The sequence below is a fragment of the Chelon labrosus genome (genome assembly GCF_963514085.1).
Source record: "Chelon labrosus genome assembly, chromosome: 10".
Classification (NCBI taxonomy): Eukaryota; Metazoa; Chordata; class Actinopteri; order Mugiliformes; family Mugilidae; genus Chelon; species Chelon labrosus.
In genome coordinates this window covers 6,370,325-6,387,771 of record NC_140360.1, presented here as the reverse complement: position 1 = coordinate 6,387,771, position 17,447 = coordinate 6,370,325, and the positions used below count along the sequence as shown (strand labels likewise).

Here is a 17,447-nt window from a genome sequence, read left to right as displayed (position 1 = left end):
TCAGGTCAAGAACAAATGTACCTGCTATATAACAAGACTTCAAGAAGAACATCTTGGAGAACTTCAGCTTTTCTGGTAAAATTCTTTACTGCAGAAAATCACAGGATAATAAATCCTAATGCTCCTCCTCTAATCCTCCTAATCCTGGGAGATTCTTTCTATTAGTGGGATAGAAGCAGTGGGGTTGTTCTTGAAGTCCTGTTTACATCTCACATGCATCCAACAACTCAAAGTCAACTGTATGTTCTCTAGTTACCCTCTGATGAGATATGCTGTAGAGCAGAGTTCAACCAGTCTGTACATTCAGTAACACTGTGTGTTATATAGAAAACTCATCCACTTTAACAGTACAAAATGAATCCTCTCTGCATTTACAGACCAATCTATTCTATAGTTTAACTTGTATTAGTGTTAAATAACACAAATATCAACAACTCTTATGTGACAGTGTTTGATAAATGACCTGTAACAGAAACTTTCATTATTATAGTAGAACTGGTTGTCAGGTGAGTGACAGGATATTTGTTCCACTCTTTAATTTTAGGAGTTGATTTTTTAAAAGTCAGTGATCTAACCTCAAAATCATGATATTTATGTATATACTTTAACAAATTTACAGTGTTTTAAGAAGAGACTGACCTCCCGTAAAGAATGCCTTCATCGATTGCTTGTGCAAGCTTCCTATTATGATCTAGACATGTTTCATTGTTAAGAAAAGTCAGAGGGGAGAGATGGACGGATCAAAGAAACATGAGATGATCGTTTTTATGACGTTGTTTCTTTTAACTTCACAGATAATTGTGATGAAAGTCTTGTGCTGTCAAACCCTCACATGTCGTCCAGAAGAGTATCAGATAGACAATAGATGCTGCCCTATGTGTCCACCTGGTAAGATCCAACTGAATACTAAAGTTTCCTCATCCTTTCCTGCTGTTTAATGTATGATCACAAGTGAAAACTGTTGGTGAACAATAAAAATAGATTAATATTTATTGATACTCCTTTTTTTATTTGCCTTCATCTGATGATAGTAATACTAACGTCAGTATAACAGATAAAAGTCTATGAATCTTTACTTAGCATGCAGCATGCTCCTTACCCTGAAGATTATATTTCAGTTGAATTAAAACAAAAAAATTGTTTGAAATTAAATTGCTGGTTGTCTTTTCAACAGGAAGCAGAGTTAAAACAGATTGCTCTAGTTTAGAGCCCATAACTATGTCATGTGTGCCCTGCATGAATGGAACTTATATGCATAAACCTACTGGACGTACGCACTGCTTCCCATGCACCAACTGTGATGCAGGTACATTTCTGTTAATATTATTTATTTATCAGTAGAAATGTTTTTTTTTCTGCATCGATAACATCAACTGGTGAATTTTAAATCAAATCCACATCAGACAAGTTAATTTATGCAGATGTTTCCTATGAATTCATAAACTGAAGAGACTATTGTGTCACATTTTCTAAAGTTGTTCTAACCACTGAAGGTATCTTTAAATCAGAAACAGATTAAACACAATAGGAGTTTTGTTTCTGCATGTTTTGTAACTTCCATATGTGTTGATAGGTTCTGGTCTGAAGGTAAAGAGGTCATGTGCACCAACATCAGATACAGTTTGTGAACCACTTGAGGGATTCTTCTGTATTAACATAACAAAGGACCAATGTGCAGCAGCACAGAAACACAAGGTCTGTCATCCAGGACAATACATCAAGGAGAAAGGTTGGTTTTCTAGTTTTAAATGAGAACAGAGTTTATTTTAGGTAGTTCATATAATGTTGGTGCATGTTCACGTGTCAAGTTTTGGGATAAGTCTAGTATTAGATAGTTATATAATTATAATTCAACATTTCTTTGTAACTGGTAGAGAAAAAGCAGAGCAAAATTGTGAGTGAATCTGGAGGAAGTGTGGTCGGGTCATCGGGATCACGACTCTGCTTGGCTCCACTCTAGGACCGTAATGATCAGAGTCTGGCTCCAAAGTCGCAAGATGGCGCTGGTCATCATCTGGGAAATAGCGTCAGTTTGGCCAGTGTGAGGAAGAGGAGACAAATTGTCCATATTTATACACAGTCTGGTCTTAAGACAAAGTGAACTTTGATCACTTGTTCTTTAATTTCGATTGTTTATCAATAGCAGTTTCATTCTTTGAGGAAACAGAAACTGATCAGACTCGACCACTTATAGCCTGAACACTACTTAAAGATTTTAATAAGTCTTATGTATAAAGCCTACACTCTAATGTTATCTTGATACCACACTATTTCCCGTGATTGATTGTCTATGCAGGATGTATTTTGTGTTACAGTAAACCAAGATTTTTGGGAGAAGCTTATTATTAGAAAAATATTGTTCTTAATTTTCAAAAATTAAAAATTAGGTTTTCATTTCAGTTTAGGTTAAACATGACATGAAAACACTCATCTAGACCATGTTTCTACCTTAGTCTGATTCTTCATAGATTAATAAACCACATTCCAACACATTACTTACTCATTAATTCATCTCTTCATACTTTAGACTGAACTAGTTTCAACTTCCATATAATTTGTGTCTGTGCAGGCTCAGCCTCCTCAGACACTGTGTGCTCTGACTGCAGTGATGGAACATTTTCAGATGGAACATTAACATCTTGTCTCCAACACACACAGTAAGTAAATCTTCACATCACACATGGAGACACTTTGAATGTCTTATTTTATTTCTGTACATTTTCATGTAAAACACGTCTCTGTTATTCCAGATGTGAATCAATAAACCTTCGACTGATAACACCAGGAACTACGTCAACTGATTCTGTATGTGGAGGACAAACTTCAAATGCTGAAGGAGGGATCATCACTGGTGTGGTGGTTGTTTTAGTCATTCTAGTAGCAGCAGTACTGTGCTACGTCTACAGAGAGAAAATCTATTCAGCAGGTAGGTTTCATTTATAGCAGGAAAATGTTCTTCTTTTCTATGTTTTGTCACATCTTTGATGTATGATAATGTTTTCTGCTGAGTCATGACAGTGCTGGTAATTATGTTTTTCACTGGGTTTATCTAAGGAATTAAATTATGTCATTTTTTCTTTAATTCTTCTAAAAAGAATCTCCAACCTACATCAGAACAAGTCCAAGAGTCAGTGCCACAGCATGAGGTAAGACAGTCATGTGTTCTTCAATGAAATGTTTATTAACTGAGGATCGTCTGGCTGTGTGATGTCTCTACAAATGTTTCTGCTTTAAGTGAATGTGTTTCTCTCCTCAGGGTGAAGCTGAGCAACCAGTCTAATCTCTCAGATGACACCATTCACTGTGGAGTACATTTGCTCCAGAATCCAGTTATTATACATTTGGACGGATCAGTAGATCAACTTCTGTCTTGGAACACCCTGCCTCAGTCCACATGAACACCCTGCTGACAGTGACATAGAGACGGTTTATGTCACAATAAGTTAGGGATATATTTATTTAAATGAGTGCTTTTCCTATTTGGTCTGAATTTTAATGGAATAAGTAAAAATTCCCTTTGATATAACTAATAATGAATGAGAAGAAACACCATTTTCATTAGTTTAACATTCATTACCCCAAAATTTTAGACAATAACAAGGATAGCCCCAAATTACAAAAATTGACAATGTCAGTAGCGGGTGTGTCCACCATTTGCCGCAATGACAGCTTGACAGCGACGTCTCATGCTCCTCACTGGCCTCATGATGTTGTTCTGAGGCAATGTGTTCCACTCTTCCACAAGTGCTTCACGCAGTTCTGTCAGGTCACGTGGGGATGGGTACGATCATCCAGTCTCTGCTTCAGCTGGCCCCAGACGTGCTCTATGGGGTTCAGGTCAGGGGACATTGCTGGCCATACCATATGAGGCACTCTGACTTCCTGAAGTTGAGCTGTGACAATTCTGGCACGATGTGGTGGAGCATTATCATCCATGAACAGAAAGTTGGGGGTGTGCTGGTGGAATTGGGGGATGATGATGGGTTCTATGATGTCTCTGAGATAAGAATGTGCAGTGACTGAGCCATCTACAATAACCAAATCTGTTTTGCGCTGACTGGTGATGCCTGCCCAGACTGTTGCACCTCCTCCATCAAAGCGAACCTTGGGGACCATGTTCACCTCGGCGTATCGCTCACCTCGCCTTCTCCAGCAACGCTGACGACCATCATTTCTGTGCAAGGTGACCCGACACTCATCAGTGAACAGGACGGTAGACCACTGCTGCATTGTCCAGGTCACATGATCTTGTGCCCACTGCAAACGTTCACGGCGGTGTCTTGGTGTCAGTGGAATCACCTGCAACGGTCGTCTGGCATTCAAGCCAAAGCGGTGGAGTCGGTTGTGAATGGTTTGTCTGGAAACCCTAGTACCCTTCACATCTCGTAAACGGGCCTGGAGCTGTGTGGCAGTTGCATAACGATGTCTGAGTGCATAGGTCCTTAGGTACTGGTCATCGTTGTGGTCTGTCACTGGTGGGGCTCCACTCCTGGGTCTGTCTCAAACTCTGCCAGTAGTTCTTTGTCTTGATGCAAGTCTGCTGATGACACTTTGAGACACACCAAGTTCACGAGCAACATCTGACTGCCTGCCACCGACCCGGAGGCGCGCTATGGCCAGGTGGCGCTGCTCGTCCGTTAAGTGACGTCGTGTGTTCATGGCTGTTTGAATGATGAACTTGGAATGACTTACTGACAATACCAGCTTTTTATACCTACAGAATGTTGAAACTGATGCCACATTGAAAAGGGTTGTCTCTTAGTATTTTTTGGTATTGGCCCCAATATGTAAGGCACACTGTACACAGTGAGACCATTACGTGGAAAACACAAAATGAGGTGTGTCTATCACCCCAATACAATTGCCTCCCTATCCCAAAAATCTCTGAAGTGAAACAAACACCGTATGACATCCGCTGAGTCTCTCACAATATCCCTAACTTATTGTGAGCAGTGTTATGTATGAATGGTGACTGATTGTTGTATTACATAAATGAAATCTGTTGATGCCTTTGCACATAGAAATACCACATATGCATGTTAAAACAGTTTAAAAAATAAGCTAGTAAGCCTTAAAGTATTAGTAAACATTTCCTAAATTATCATAGATATTTCATTTTTTCATTTTATTGTGTATTTTGCCAAAGTCTGAGACTGTCCTGGCTGAACCTGTATGACTTAGCAAAAAAGATGAGCATTAACATTAACGTGTTTTATCAAAGGAAATGTAAGTTGTTGCACTGTCACCCCCCCATAAGCTGATACAGAAAATGAATGTAAGAATGAATGTTCTCATGTTTGTATGATTGTAGATACTGGTGGCTGTGTGAATGGATATCTCTGTTTGTGTTTTTATGTTTGTACTGTTCAGATTTAGCATACTATTTTGTTGTACTGATGTATAATGACAACAAAGCATTTAATTCAATATAGGACACTGCCTCTGTGATTTTACACCAGTGTAGAGACTTAAACCTTAGTTATAAATACTTTAATATTTGAAGATACTTCACAGTAACAAAATACCTTGAGGTCGGTGCCAGTCATAACTGTACAGTCAGGAAACCACTTGTGCTACCATGACTATTAAATATTCAAAGTAGCCTACATATGGAGAATATAAAAATAAGGTTAGTGTGTTTGATCTGTTTCACTTGAGTCACTTGAACCAGTCGAAGAACAAGTTAGAGAAGTTGAATATATCAGATTAAAACACAAATATAAAAATAGTGAAGTCCAGTCTGAGTCTGAGAGGAGAATCTTTAACCTTCTGGTTCAGGACTTTTATTGGCTGAACCAACAGATCACATGACCTCAGAGAAATACAAGACAGGCGTAACTTAATTTTTTTAATTTTCATGGTGTTGTTCTTAATGTTAATTAATTGATTTCTACGTTGGTTGTCGTCAGTAAGTCCCTCATGGGTAGATACCTGTACTGATTCTGACTCATCTTCTAGGATTCAGCTTTTATAAATGACCTGTTTAAACTCTAAACCAGGGATGTCAAACTCAGTCAGAGAGGGGGCCAAAATTAAGAACTGACCTCAAATCAGAGGCCAACCAGAATGAAAAGAAGTTAGAATAAAACTTGTGGGTGTGTTTCAAACAGTTTTCCTGGACAATCAGTCTGCCTAAAATATTATCTTACAGGCTGGATACAAGTAGAATAGAATAGAATAGAATAGAATATCTTTATTGTCATTGTACAAGTACAGTGAACTTAAAGTGACCAATAAGGTCCTCCTTGCCATAGAAGTACTGGAATAATTTAGTTTTTAAAAAAAAGTAAATGTAAAAACACTACCATGACATAACAATCCCATTCACACATAATAATAAGTCACTGTCACATGAAATGTTTGCACTTGTTTGTGTTGCATCATTATTTCTTTATTGTTTGAGTGAAGGACAGAGCTGTGTGATGAAGGTACTAACGTATAAACGACAACTGCTAGAAAACACAACTACGGCCTGTGGAAGAAGTTATCAAGAAGTTATCAACTCTCAGACAAACGTCGTTTTTAATTGATCTGTAACAAAACCACAATAACTTTCAAAAGTCACATTGTTAAAAGATACATGATAAAAAGGCACAAATTTTTATATCTATAATGCTCTTTTTGATGATGTTTGTTTGAGTTTTTGGAGTTTTTTGTTTTTTAAATAAAGATGGCTCCACCTGCATACTTCTTTAATGGCTCATCTTTTGAAGGGTGTCATGGTTTGTTTAGTTTCCTGGGTTTCTGTTTATTGTATTTTAACTTCTTGGTTTTTCATAGTCGTGGTTTAGTGTTTAGTTTTTCTGTTTCCTGTTTTATTTTGTTAAGTTCTTGATTTCCTGTTGTGTTACTTCCATATTTTCCTTTTGATTAGATCATTGGTTTCACCTTGTGTTATTTCTTGATTTACTTCACCTGTGTCAGTCACCCCTCTCTTCCTTTTGTGTATATATAGCCCTGCCTTCCCCTTTTTTCCTTGTCGTGTCATACTGTTTGTCTGCCATGCTCATGTGTTCCAGGTCATAGTTTTTTCATGTCTTGTTCTTGAATGAAATAGTGTTTTAATTTTTGTTTTTGGAAATCCTGCCGCATCAGCAGCGCTTTTGGTCTTTTTTTTGTGAAATACTTTTTCACCTACTCCTGCCTCAGCCTCTTAAGTCCTGCATTTGGGTCCGAACCTCCATTCCCCGCTACCTCAACTTGACAGAAGGGTTTAGTAAGGAAACACCAGTTCTTTTTTCTAGTTTATTACTATTAATTTTTTTTTTTTTTTGTCATTTGTGGCGGGCAAACCAACTTCTCCCTCCTACTTTTAGTCTGCATATTTTTAGAAATATTTTTACGTGTTTTACTTCTCCATAATGTGTAGTAATACCTTCTAAAAGTGGTTGTAATGAAATCATATGACTATTATATCATTTTGGTCATTTTGGTTTGGCATTGAGAGGAAAGCATCTTTTCCATCACACCAAAAAATGTGATTTTAAAACAAAATTACTAACATGCATTTTCAAATTAACAATTTCAAAACTCCTCAATATTATTAGTCTGTGTTATTATGAATGTTATGTAAAAAAAAAAATGTGTTGTGATGGAGATGACACTGCGTGGTGGAAAAGACATATGACACGGAGCATTGCAAAACAAAGTTAATTTTTATTATCCTTGACACAAAATAGCATCATCTTTGAAACATAACATTAATTAAAAAATTAATTCAGATGGTAAAAAGAATAGCTCCTTCCCTGCTTCCCTCTATGTGCTGAAACCTACAAGCAAGTTGCAAAAGTCGAACTGGCTGTTGGAAGAGAAACATGAACAGTTTACGGTGATCAGACTCAAACCACAGATTTTTCCATTATCAAATGACTGGACCTTGTTTCTGGCATAAAATACGATCGAAACACATGGTCTGTCATCCAGGACAATACATCAAGAAAAAAGGTTGATTGTAAATTAGAACAAAGTTTAAAGAAACTGATCTCTGTGACAGTTTGCTCATTAAAGCTGCACATGATGATTTCTGACCACTAGATGGGAGTAAAGAACACCAAAAGTCTGATAAAGGTCTTTCTGGGTTAAAACAAGGTGGACTTTCTTTCACATCAATTATCTGTCAATTACAGTTTGAAGCTTTAAGAAGCAGAAACTGATCAGACTAAGCCAGTTGTAGCCTGAACACCACTTTTTAATCAGTCTTATGTAAAGTAAAGCATACATTCTAATGTAATCTTGATACCTGAAGATTTCTTGTCTTTGATTGTCTATGCAGGCTGATTCTGTATGTGGAGAACAAACTTCAAATGTGGGAGTTATTGTGACCATCATCATTGGTATGGTATTTTTTTTTAGCCACACTAACAGGTGTATTAATATTTTACTGTTACAAAAGTAAGACTTGTTTTCAAAAATTTATCACATCTTTGATGCAAGATGTTTTCTGCTGAGTCATGACAGTGCTGGTAATTGTGTTTTTCACTGGTTTTGTTTAGTTACAGACAGAAACCTAAATGCAGACAGCTCCAGAGAGGTATGTTTATTTCTCACTATTTGGTTATGTGCACTGTTACAGATCATAGCACTGGGTTTATCTAAGGAATTAAATTTTGATTTAAAAAAAAAAAAAAAAAAAATCTTCTAAAAAGAAACACCAGGGTTCATTAGAATCATTGCTAGAACCGGTGCAAGAAGAACCAGTTCAATAATTAGTGTCACTACAGGAGGTAAGACAGCCGTGTGTTCTTCAATGAAATGTTTATTAACTGAGGATCGTCTGGCTGTGTGATGTCTCTACAAATGTTTCTGCTTTAAGTGAATGTGTTTCTCTCCTCAGGGTGAAGCTGAGCAACCAGTCTAAACTCTCAGATGAAACCATTCACTGTGGAGTACATTTGCTCCAGAATCTCGTTATTATACATTTGGATGCTGTCAAATTATCTTTTCAGAGAACAGAAAAGACAGATCAGTAGATCAACTTCTGTCTTGGAACACCCTGCCTCAGTCCACATGAACACCCTGCTGACAGTGACATAGAGACGCTTTATTTTATTTGGAAACTGTTATGTATGAATGGTGACTGGTTGTTGTATTACATAAATGAAATCTGTTCTTTATTTATTATTCTTTATTCTGAAAGTATTTTATTTGATATTTTGCTAAAGTTTGAGACTGTCCTGGTTGGACCTGTATGACTTGACAAAAAAGGTTGAGCATTAACTTGTGTTTTATATAAGTTGTTGCATTGTTCCTAACTTCAGTTTTAACATTTGAAGTTCATTTTACTTAAAGAAAAAAAAAATCTAATAACACTTTATATTAAGGTACACCTATTCACCATTAACTAGTTGCTTATGTTGGGCCTGGTACTAAGGCACTCAGTATTGGGGTTTGGCTATCATGAATAATTAATAATTATCAAAAATAATTATTTATTATTAAATAATTGGATCTGAATTACTAGATCACCTCGGGGCACCACCCTTCTAGGAAGGGAAAAGATAGCCAATTAATCAAAACAGTCTCATAAATTATACTAAATTGTCAATTTGGAGTTCGGATTAATAATTAACTTAATAACTATAACCAAAATTACCATGTTAACAACTAGTTACAGTTGAAGGAATTTGGAGTTCTTGACAGTGTAGAGGTTGGCAACATTCACTCTTGTGCAATATTAAACAGACAGGTATGGTTAAAAGACATTTATTAACAAGAATAAAAGTAAACATACAAGCTAACTACAGTGTACTCAATACAGGTGTGTGTGTGAGCCAAAATGGCCGCTGGTTGTGTGTGAGCCAAAATGGCCGCCGGTTGGGGCGTGTCAAGATGGCCGCCGGTTGTGGGCGTGCCAAGATGGCCGCCGGTTGTGGGTGTGTCAAGATGGCCGCTGGGCCTTGAGGTCTTGAACACAAAGGAAACAATGGCTGCTGAGTGGGGACACTCAGACCATGTGCTGGCTAGTAGATATGTGGAATGTGATAAGGGTTTTATGAGGTGCCAGGTTAGAGGAAGAGTGGTTAGTTAAGCATGCAAGACCCTGAGTCTATGTGTTGCACAATCTAAACTAACATCAAACCACTATACTATAAACAACTCAATAAACACAAATATCACATTCAATCAAAGTTTAAGTTCTGTGCTTTGCTTAGCTTAACTAGGCCCAGGTCATACTACCAGTTGGTGGAAAGTCCATTTCTGGTGTGTTGCTCCTTAAGCTGGCTGATGGAAGGGCCGAGCTGGGAAAAGTTGTAGTCCTTGCTGTGTTTTCCTGATGGCAGACGATGGAGGGAAACTGGCCGCTCCTTGAAGTCCTTTGAAGTGGCTTGTTAGCAGCTCGGTGCTAACTAGCCGTGTGGCTCCTGTTGTTTGGGAGTTTAGCCTGCAAACCTTCTGTTTGTTGGCTAAAAGACCTGGTGTAGATTCCTCAGCAGGATCTCGCTTCGCTGCTGTATGGAGAACAGGCCTGCAAGTAGTTGCTCTTTGTTAGCAGACTACCTGGCGCCCAGCTGCAGCTTAGCAGCTGGGGGTCTCCACCGGGGAGGTGTGGAGTGGAGGAGAAGAGGTAAGAGAATAAGAGAGAGAACAAAGTCCAAACGGTGCATTTTATATGACCTGATGACCTCATAGGTCACATGCCACTGTCAGCCAGTGAACTGCTTGGTCAGTTTTCACACCTAGAGGATTGTGGGATACTGGGGTTTTTCCAGGGCTCCTTTGTTCCCAAGACAAAAGCAGCCATGTGGTTACCTGATTATGCACCACCAGGTTCAGATCCCAACACTTATTAGCATGCAAATTAGTAACATATTGGCTCTTAAATAGTCATTATTCAGAACTTATTAATGCCTTATTCTGCATGGCCTTATTACACAACCAGTAAGCCATTAACTAAGAGTTTTCCCTCAGTAACCTCAGAATTATTGCTTATTAGCAGTAAGTTAAGAAGTTGTTGTATATGAATTACGATCTCAAAATGCTTTGCTTAGTATGGACTTTATAAGGTGGTAGTACCACAAGAAGTTATTCTCCCTTAATAACACTTAATGAATACGGTCTGTTCTTATATAACAAAACATAAAACTACAAGTGTTAATAGTGTCCAAATAACTCTAAATTAAGTCTTTGTTACTTAGAATATGTTCCCCATACTAAAGTGACATCTCGATCATTACTAATTCACTAATAGTTGAACATTTATTAACCAACACTTGTTCCCTAATCTAAAGTTGCCTCATTTTCACACTTAGTTAATATATTATAGCACGTAACTACTGCAATGAACAAGTGATAGGTTACACCTTTGAAAAAAAAGGATCCATCTATAGGTTCCCTCTCATTCAGTGGTAGAAAAACAAAGACAGCACAAGTACAAATACCTCATTTATTAAACTACTGGTTCGGGTTTTGCTAGATGAACTTGCTGTGTAGTTTAACTTACAGGTAATGGGGTCAGCTTGAAAGTTCAAGCACTGACAAGTATCAGTGTATATAAACATGTCACAAACATGTATCAAATGTATAAGCAGGTCATACTGTATGATAATACAGGTAGTCTTGTAAATCTGTTGGATCCTTTAACCAAAATCTGCCTTTTTTAAAAAAAACAAAACAAAACAAAACAAAAAGGACAATATAAAATACTGCACAATTTTAAGTACAAAAATACAAGAAATATCACATAATTGCTCTTTATCATCTACACTACACTTGTCAACGCTTAGAACAAATGTACTGAACATTTTAATACTTTACCAAGGGAAGGAGTTGGCATTTGGCCTTCATGTCCATGATAATAGCCTTTTTCTCAGAGGTAACAGTACATTTAGTGTGTCAAAACTTTTGACTGGTAGTATAAATTTCAACTTGATATCTTTATCTACATTTCATACTGGATATTTTTTCCTAATGTCATGCAAAAGCATTCCAAGTGTTCCATTACTGTGATGGTTTCCACGCCAATAGGTCCACTCAATTACATCTAAGTGATCCCTCAACAGTTTCTGTGTGCGGTTCCCTCTTTGTCTCCAGATAGTTGACTTGCAAATACCCCAAAATCTCTCCAGGTTTTGTGTATGTGCACCTGTAACAGGGTCAACAAAAACATCTTGATGGTTGACAGTCAGGTGATTGTAACCTTCATCCTGAAGACGACGGTAAGACCTCCACCCATCTGAAATGATTGAGCTTCCACGACGAACGTGCTTCTTTATTAGAGGCAAGAGATGCCTGGCTGAACGGTGATGCACAATCTTAAGAATGGGTCTCCTCCTGTCATCCTTAATCCCTAGCATTCCGAAAACCCAGGAACTCCTGTTGCTTGCCCGTCCTCTGTTGTACTGAAATACACAAGAGCAAATACTTCAAAATGAGGACAATGGCACTTACAATACAATGATTCTGCAATAATGGTGGGAAATGGGAGAGAATAAATCACAAATCAAAAATTCAAAAGTTCTCTCTAGCTCTAGAGTATTGGTGCATGTTTACAAATATTGAACTGTTCTGGGTAGGAATAATCTTATCCCATAATGCAGTAGTTACTTCTCGAGATACAGGAGATACACCTCCAAGCACCTCAGACAAAAACAGGTTTTAAATGTATGTATATTGTCTCTACTTTTAGTAGCTGAGTTTAGCCGAGTAATTCCTTCCTGCAGCATGTCCACTTGTCTCAGTCGAAGGCCTTGGGCGAATCTGTAATAGATCAACCAGATTAATATTTCAATGAAACAATTTAGAAGTGGGGGGGTTAAAACCAATTTCTTAAGTTGTCATTGGTCTTTTTATAACCGTAATTATAACCTTTCTCAGCATTTCTCATTTGCAGTCCCATTTGCAGACACAGCAGATACACATAACCTGAGTATAAGAGTGTATTTAACCTGAAACAACAAATCTCAAAAACAAAGCAGGGTGAAGAACATTCCTTGTAGGAGGGGAGGAATGGAATAAAACCCCAAAACAAATTAAATCTGCTGTATCTTTGAAGAGTTTTAAGAAACAACTGAAAAATGGATGTTGAGTAAATCAGCACAGTGAAGTGTCTGTTTAGAAAAGTTAAGTTCTTTTGAACTTGTGTGGGTTTTTTTCCCAATTAAGTTCTTTTGAGACAATTTCCGGGAACCACCTAACACCTAAAAATCCACAAGACCTTTGTACTACATTGGACTCTTCGCAGCCGAGCACTTATACAATAGCACATACTTGATTAATTCAACCAATATTCAGAATTCTTCTCATATACTGTATAAACTCATGTCTCGTAAGCATTGGCTCTTATAGGACCCATCCCAACCAACAGTATAGTGAGAACATTAAAAAAAACATTATGGTCTGAGTTAGAGTTTGTCTTTGATGGCTTTTGTTATTATACAATGTAAAACCACGTACCTGTAGATATAATGCATCCACGTATGCAGTTGAATGTGAGAATTCTCAAATATGGAGCCACTTCGGATGGATCTCGACACCGTTTTCCCTTTGTGACAGGAATCTCGGCATATCCTGGTGATTAAATACAGGTTAATGTAACAAAATAAAAACCCATAATACTGTACTGATTTCACTAAATATTCCTTGCATGTACAACATGCTTGGCAATAAAGTTGATTCTGATTCTGAAATAGAGGGGGACATAGATGTTTATGTATAGGTGTTGAAACAGCTAAGATTGGGACTGAACAAGATGCACTTGTACTCTTAGTAGTCCTTGTGTTTCTGTCCCCCCATGCAATCTCAAAGCACAACAGAACAGTCCCATTTCTAGGCCTACTTGACAAGTAATATCTACAACTGTTACACCTTAAATTGGGTTAGACATTTGAGTAAATGTAGCTGTGTCTACTCTACTCTACTTGTCACCACTTAACAATGGTGCATGATGCTTCCGTGCCATGCAGCATGAAAAAGGTGATATCAAGCAATTAATCCCTGTGCATACAAGTCTAAAGTCAATCTGACTGGTGGTATTTATTGTTAAATAGATTAACAATATGACCAGGAATGTTATCTGAAATTGTTAAAAAGGCATTTTTCATTTCAGATTTTGAACACATGTAGAACACCCCTATCTCTACCAAATAAACAGTAGCTCACTTAAAAATTAAAATATGCAGCTGTGTGATCTGTATTGTGACTTAGCATATTTTGTGTGTACACCACTCATAGCTTCTGTATTAAAAAATTGTCGTAAAATATAGGATTTGGCACTGAATTCTAGCAGATACAATTTGATGGCTGCATGCTGCGAACTCCCCTATGCTTACACACATTAATTAATAAATAAGGCACATGTCTAGTTGTTCTACTCACCATGCTGCCTCCTTTTTGCCGTAGGGCCGTTTCAACTTCATAACATGAGAGCAAGAGGGGCATTTCATCCATTTTCGAAGTAGGCCTTCTTTCATTAATCATTTGGTGAACTTGTAGTTTTCCTTGGGGCACTGTCTAAAATGTATTCGACTCAAAAACTCATAACCCAACAACATACTTGTTAAACCTATAGCCTACCTATGAAATAATGTCAGATTCAAAGCTCCTAATATTGCACTGCGCGCCCTTCTTCTTTTATGTCTAAACGGTGTCGTGTCGGATTTTTTTTTAATTTTTTCTTTTTTAAATTAAGTCCTGCATCAAAAAAGGCGCAAAGTGACATAACAATCTACCAATCCGTAGCCGTGCTCCTCCGATGTGTTGCTCTCATCCAATCATTGACTGTTACTAGCTGTCATGTGACATCCTCATCCGAAGGGAGCCACCAGTCACGTCAAAGATCCGGAGAAGGTGGTAATTTGCCGTTCTATTTCGTATAGGCTACGCCCTCTAAGAGCTATCGCTGTTGGGTTTATCCCTCGCGCACCTGCGCAGTACTGAGAAAAAATAGTCCACGCCCACCCACAGGGGGCCCCACCTAGACGGAGTATAAATACCCGTGTTAACATACAATCAGCTCCCATTTTCTTTCAGCCACCAAGCTGCAAGTACTTTTGAGAACTAAAAACTCTTCAAGAAGCTAGCTAGCTAGCAAGAACTCACCATGTCGACGGCGACGGCAGCCTCCTCGGCGGACGAGGACAGGCCGTGTTCTTCCTGCGATGGCCGTGTCTCCGGCTTCGACCTCCACACCCGCTGCGGGATCTGCCTGGGAGCCCAGCACGCTGGCTTGGCCTTGACCTCGCGGTCCTCCTGCCCGTACTGCGCGCTCCTCCCTCCTGAAGAGAAGCGGCGGCGGGTTGAACTCTTCACCACGGCGGTGGACGACGTCTGGCCTCTGCGAGAGACCTACACCGTGGAGGAGGCCCTGGATGTCCTGGACCCGCCTGACTTATCGGACTCGGACGAGTCTGAGCTCTCGCAGGCTGACTTCCCTGTCCCTCCCCTCTCCCAGCCGGAAGAGCTGGAGCACGCTGGGACAGGATGTGTCCCCGGGATCCCTTCCTCTGCCACCACCGCCCTGCCATCGATTGGCGGTCTAATTAAAGAGCTGCCAAACATCATTAAGCAGGCGGCCGCTCGCCGGGAGCTTCCGGTTCCGCCGGCTCAAGAGTCCGCACAGCCGGACGAAATGTGCGGTGTGTTTCCCCTCGCTCAGCCGAGCAGGCGAGACGCCGTGTGGCCTCTCTTCCCGCCCATCCGGAAGTACCAGGAGGGCGCGGCGGAGGACCCGAAGAACCTGAAGGCACCTGTCTCCACCTACGTGCCAATCACCAAAGTCGGTGGTTTCAGCGACAGAGGGTTCCCGGCGGTACCTCCGCTGGAGGACAACCTCACCACCTTCTTTGGTGTCAGCGGTACGGCAGCCGGACGGCGGCCCTTACTGCCTGCACCCAGAGACCAGTACGTCGCTCGGCAGGCAGACCGGATCCACCAGTGTGCCTTCCAAGCATCTGCTGCGACGAACAACATCGCCCTGCTGCTCTCCAGCGTTCTGAAGATCGCAGCAGATCCCGGGATGCCTCCCGAGCTAGCCACGGAGCTAAGCAACGCAGCCAGCGCCGCCCTCACACTCTGCGCTTGCTCCGCCGTCTGCATGGCCCGACAGGCCGCCTGGGCGACTCTGCAGCACCGCCGCCTGTGGCTGGAGCAGACTCGCATTCCCGAGGCATCCAGAAGAGAACTCCTGGAGGCTCCGATCCACCCGGACGGGTTGTTTGGGCCGCGTTTTCGTGCCATGGTGGACTCCATGAAAGCTGCTTCCGAGGAAGCGGAGTCCATCAGACGTCACGTGCGCTGGGGCCAGCCTCCTCCGCGCCAGCAGCGCTTTGTGGAGCGTCGTCCGAACCGTCCCGGCGGCGGACGGTACGACAACGAGCAGCGTCGGGGCCGGAGGCGACCTCCTGCAGCTGCGGGAACTGCACCTCACCACTCGGCTTCCTCCGCCACACCGGGTCGGCCTCCCTTCCCACCCTCCTCGGCTGGTCGGCAGGCTTTTCAGAAGGCCCCGAAAGCCGCCCACTCTGGCTACGGCGGGGCCAACCCTCCCTTTGAGCCTCCGAATAAGCAGGGCCGGAGACGCTGACGTGAGGGGGGGGACATGTGTGTTAATGTTCTTGATGTTAACGCTGCCGTTAGTGGGACAGATTGTTTTGAAATAAAACAAAAACATCTCCCCTTAATGAGCAACATCCTACCGAACAAACAACCTGCACCTGTCTCTGCTGACACAGCTGTAGTTACTCACATGTTCCCCACAAAGAGCGAGCCGGCTCTCCCTAACCTGCCGGTTAGCGGACAGCTCGGTCTCGAAGTGTTGAAGCACTACACAACCTCTGTTTATCAAACAGATTTTTCCCCATCACAAGGAAACCTGTGTGACAATGAGCCCACGAGAGCTGCACGTGCGCCTCGTGTGGACAACGCACACTCACACACTCACCTGCCCGTAAACTGCGGCTCCTCTCTCTCAGCAGAGAGCGAGTGCGCTGACATGTCGCATCATCGCGTTTGTGGACCTTCTCCCACTAAACGGCCATGTAAAGTCACTGCTGTTAGTGCGTCTAACGCGGCTTCAGGGAGATCCTCCGCTGCAGCGCAGCTCTCGGGGATTCCCTCTCAGCCCTTTCGTCAGCAGCCCCCCATGGGTCACTTCCGGGGTTTCCCCGCCTCACGTGACGGCGGCGAGGGCTCTGTCGCAGCTCGTTTCCATGACAACGGCAGCGAAGCAGGAAAATGTACGCCCGCTCTCCGAGCGCTCCTCGGTGTGGCAGCGCGTTTGTGTGATGGACAGATGGATGAGCAGGCTGATAAACAGGGGCTACACCCTGCAGTTCGCCTCTCCACCTCCCCGCTTCAACGGGATTGTGGAGACGGTTCTGTCGTCTCAGGACCAGCGTCTAGCTCTCCAGTCAGAGTTGCAGGAACTTCTGGCGAAAAATGCAATCTCCAGAGTTCCTCACGGGGAGGAAAACCGGGGGTTTTACTCCCGTTATTTTCTGGTTCCCAAGAAA

The 17,447-nt window shown here is 41.1% G+C and overlaps 1 protein-coding gene across 1 annotated transcript in view; it reads left to right on the top strand.

The window, feature by feature from the left end:
- Positions 1-17,447, top strand: part of LOC311493726 (tumor necrosis factor receptor superfamily member 14-like) — a gene marked incomplete at its 3' end in the record, with an annotated part of 59,975 nt that continues 42,528 nt past the window's right edge. Inside the window, exons 1-2 of the mRNA XM_084552498.1 lie at positions 1-75; positions 795-888. Coding sequence (XP_084408624.1) covers positions 16-75; positions 795-888 — 154 coding nt within the window. The 5' untranslated portion in view covers positions 1-15. The remainder of the gene's footprint in view (positions 76-794; positions 889-17,447) is intronic.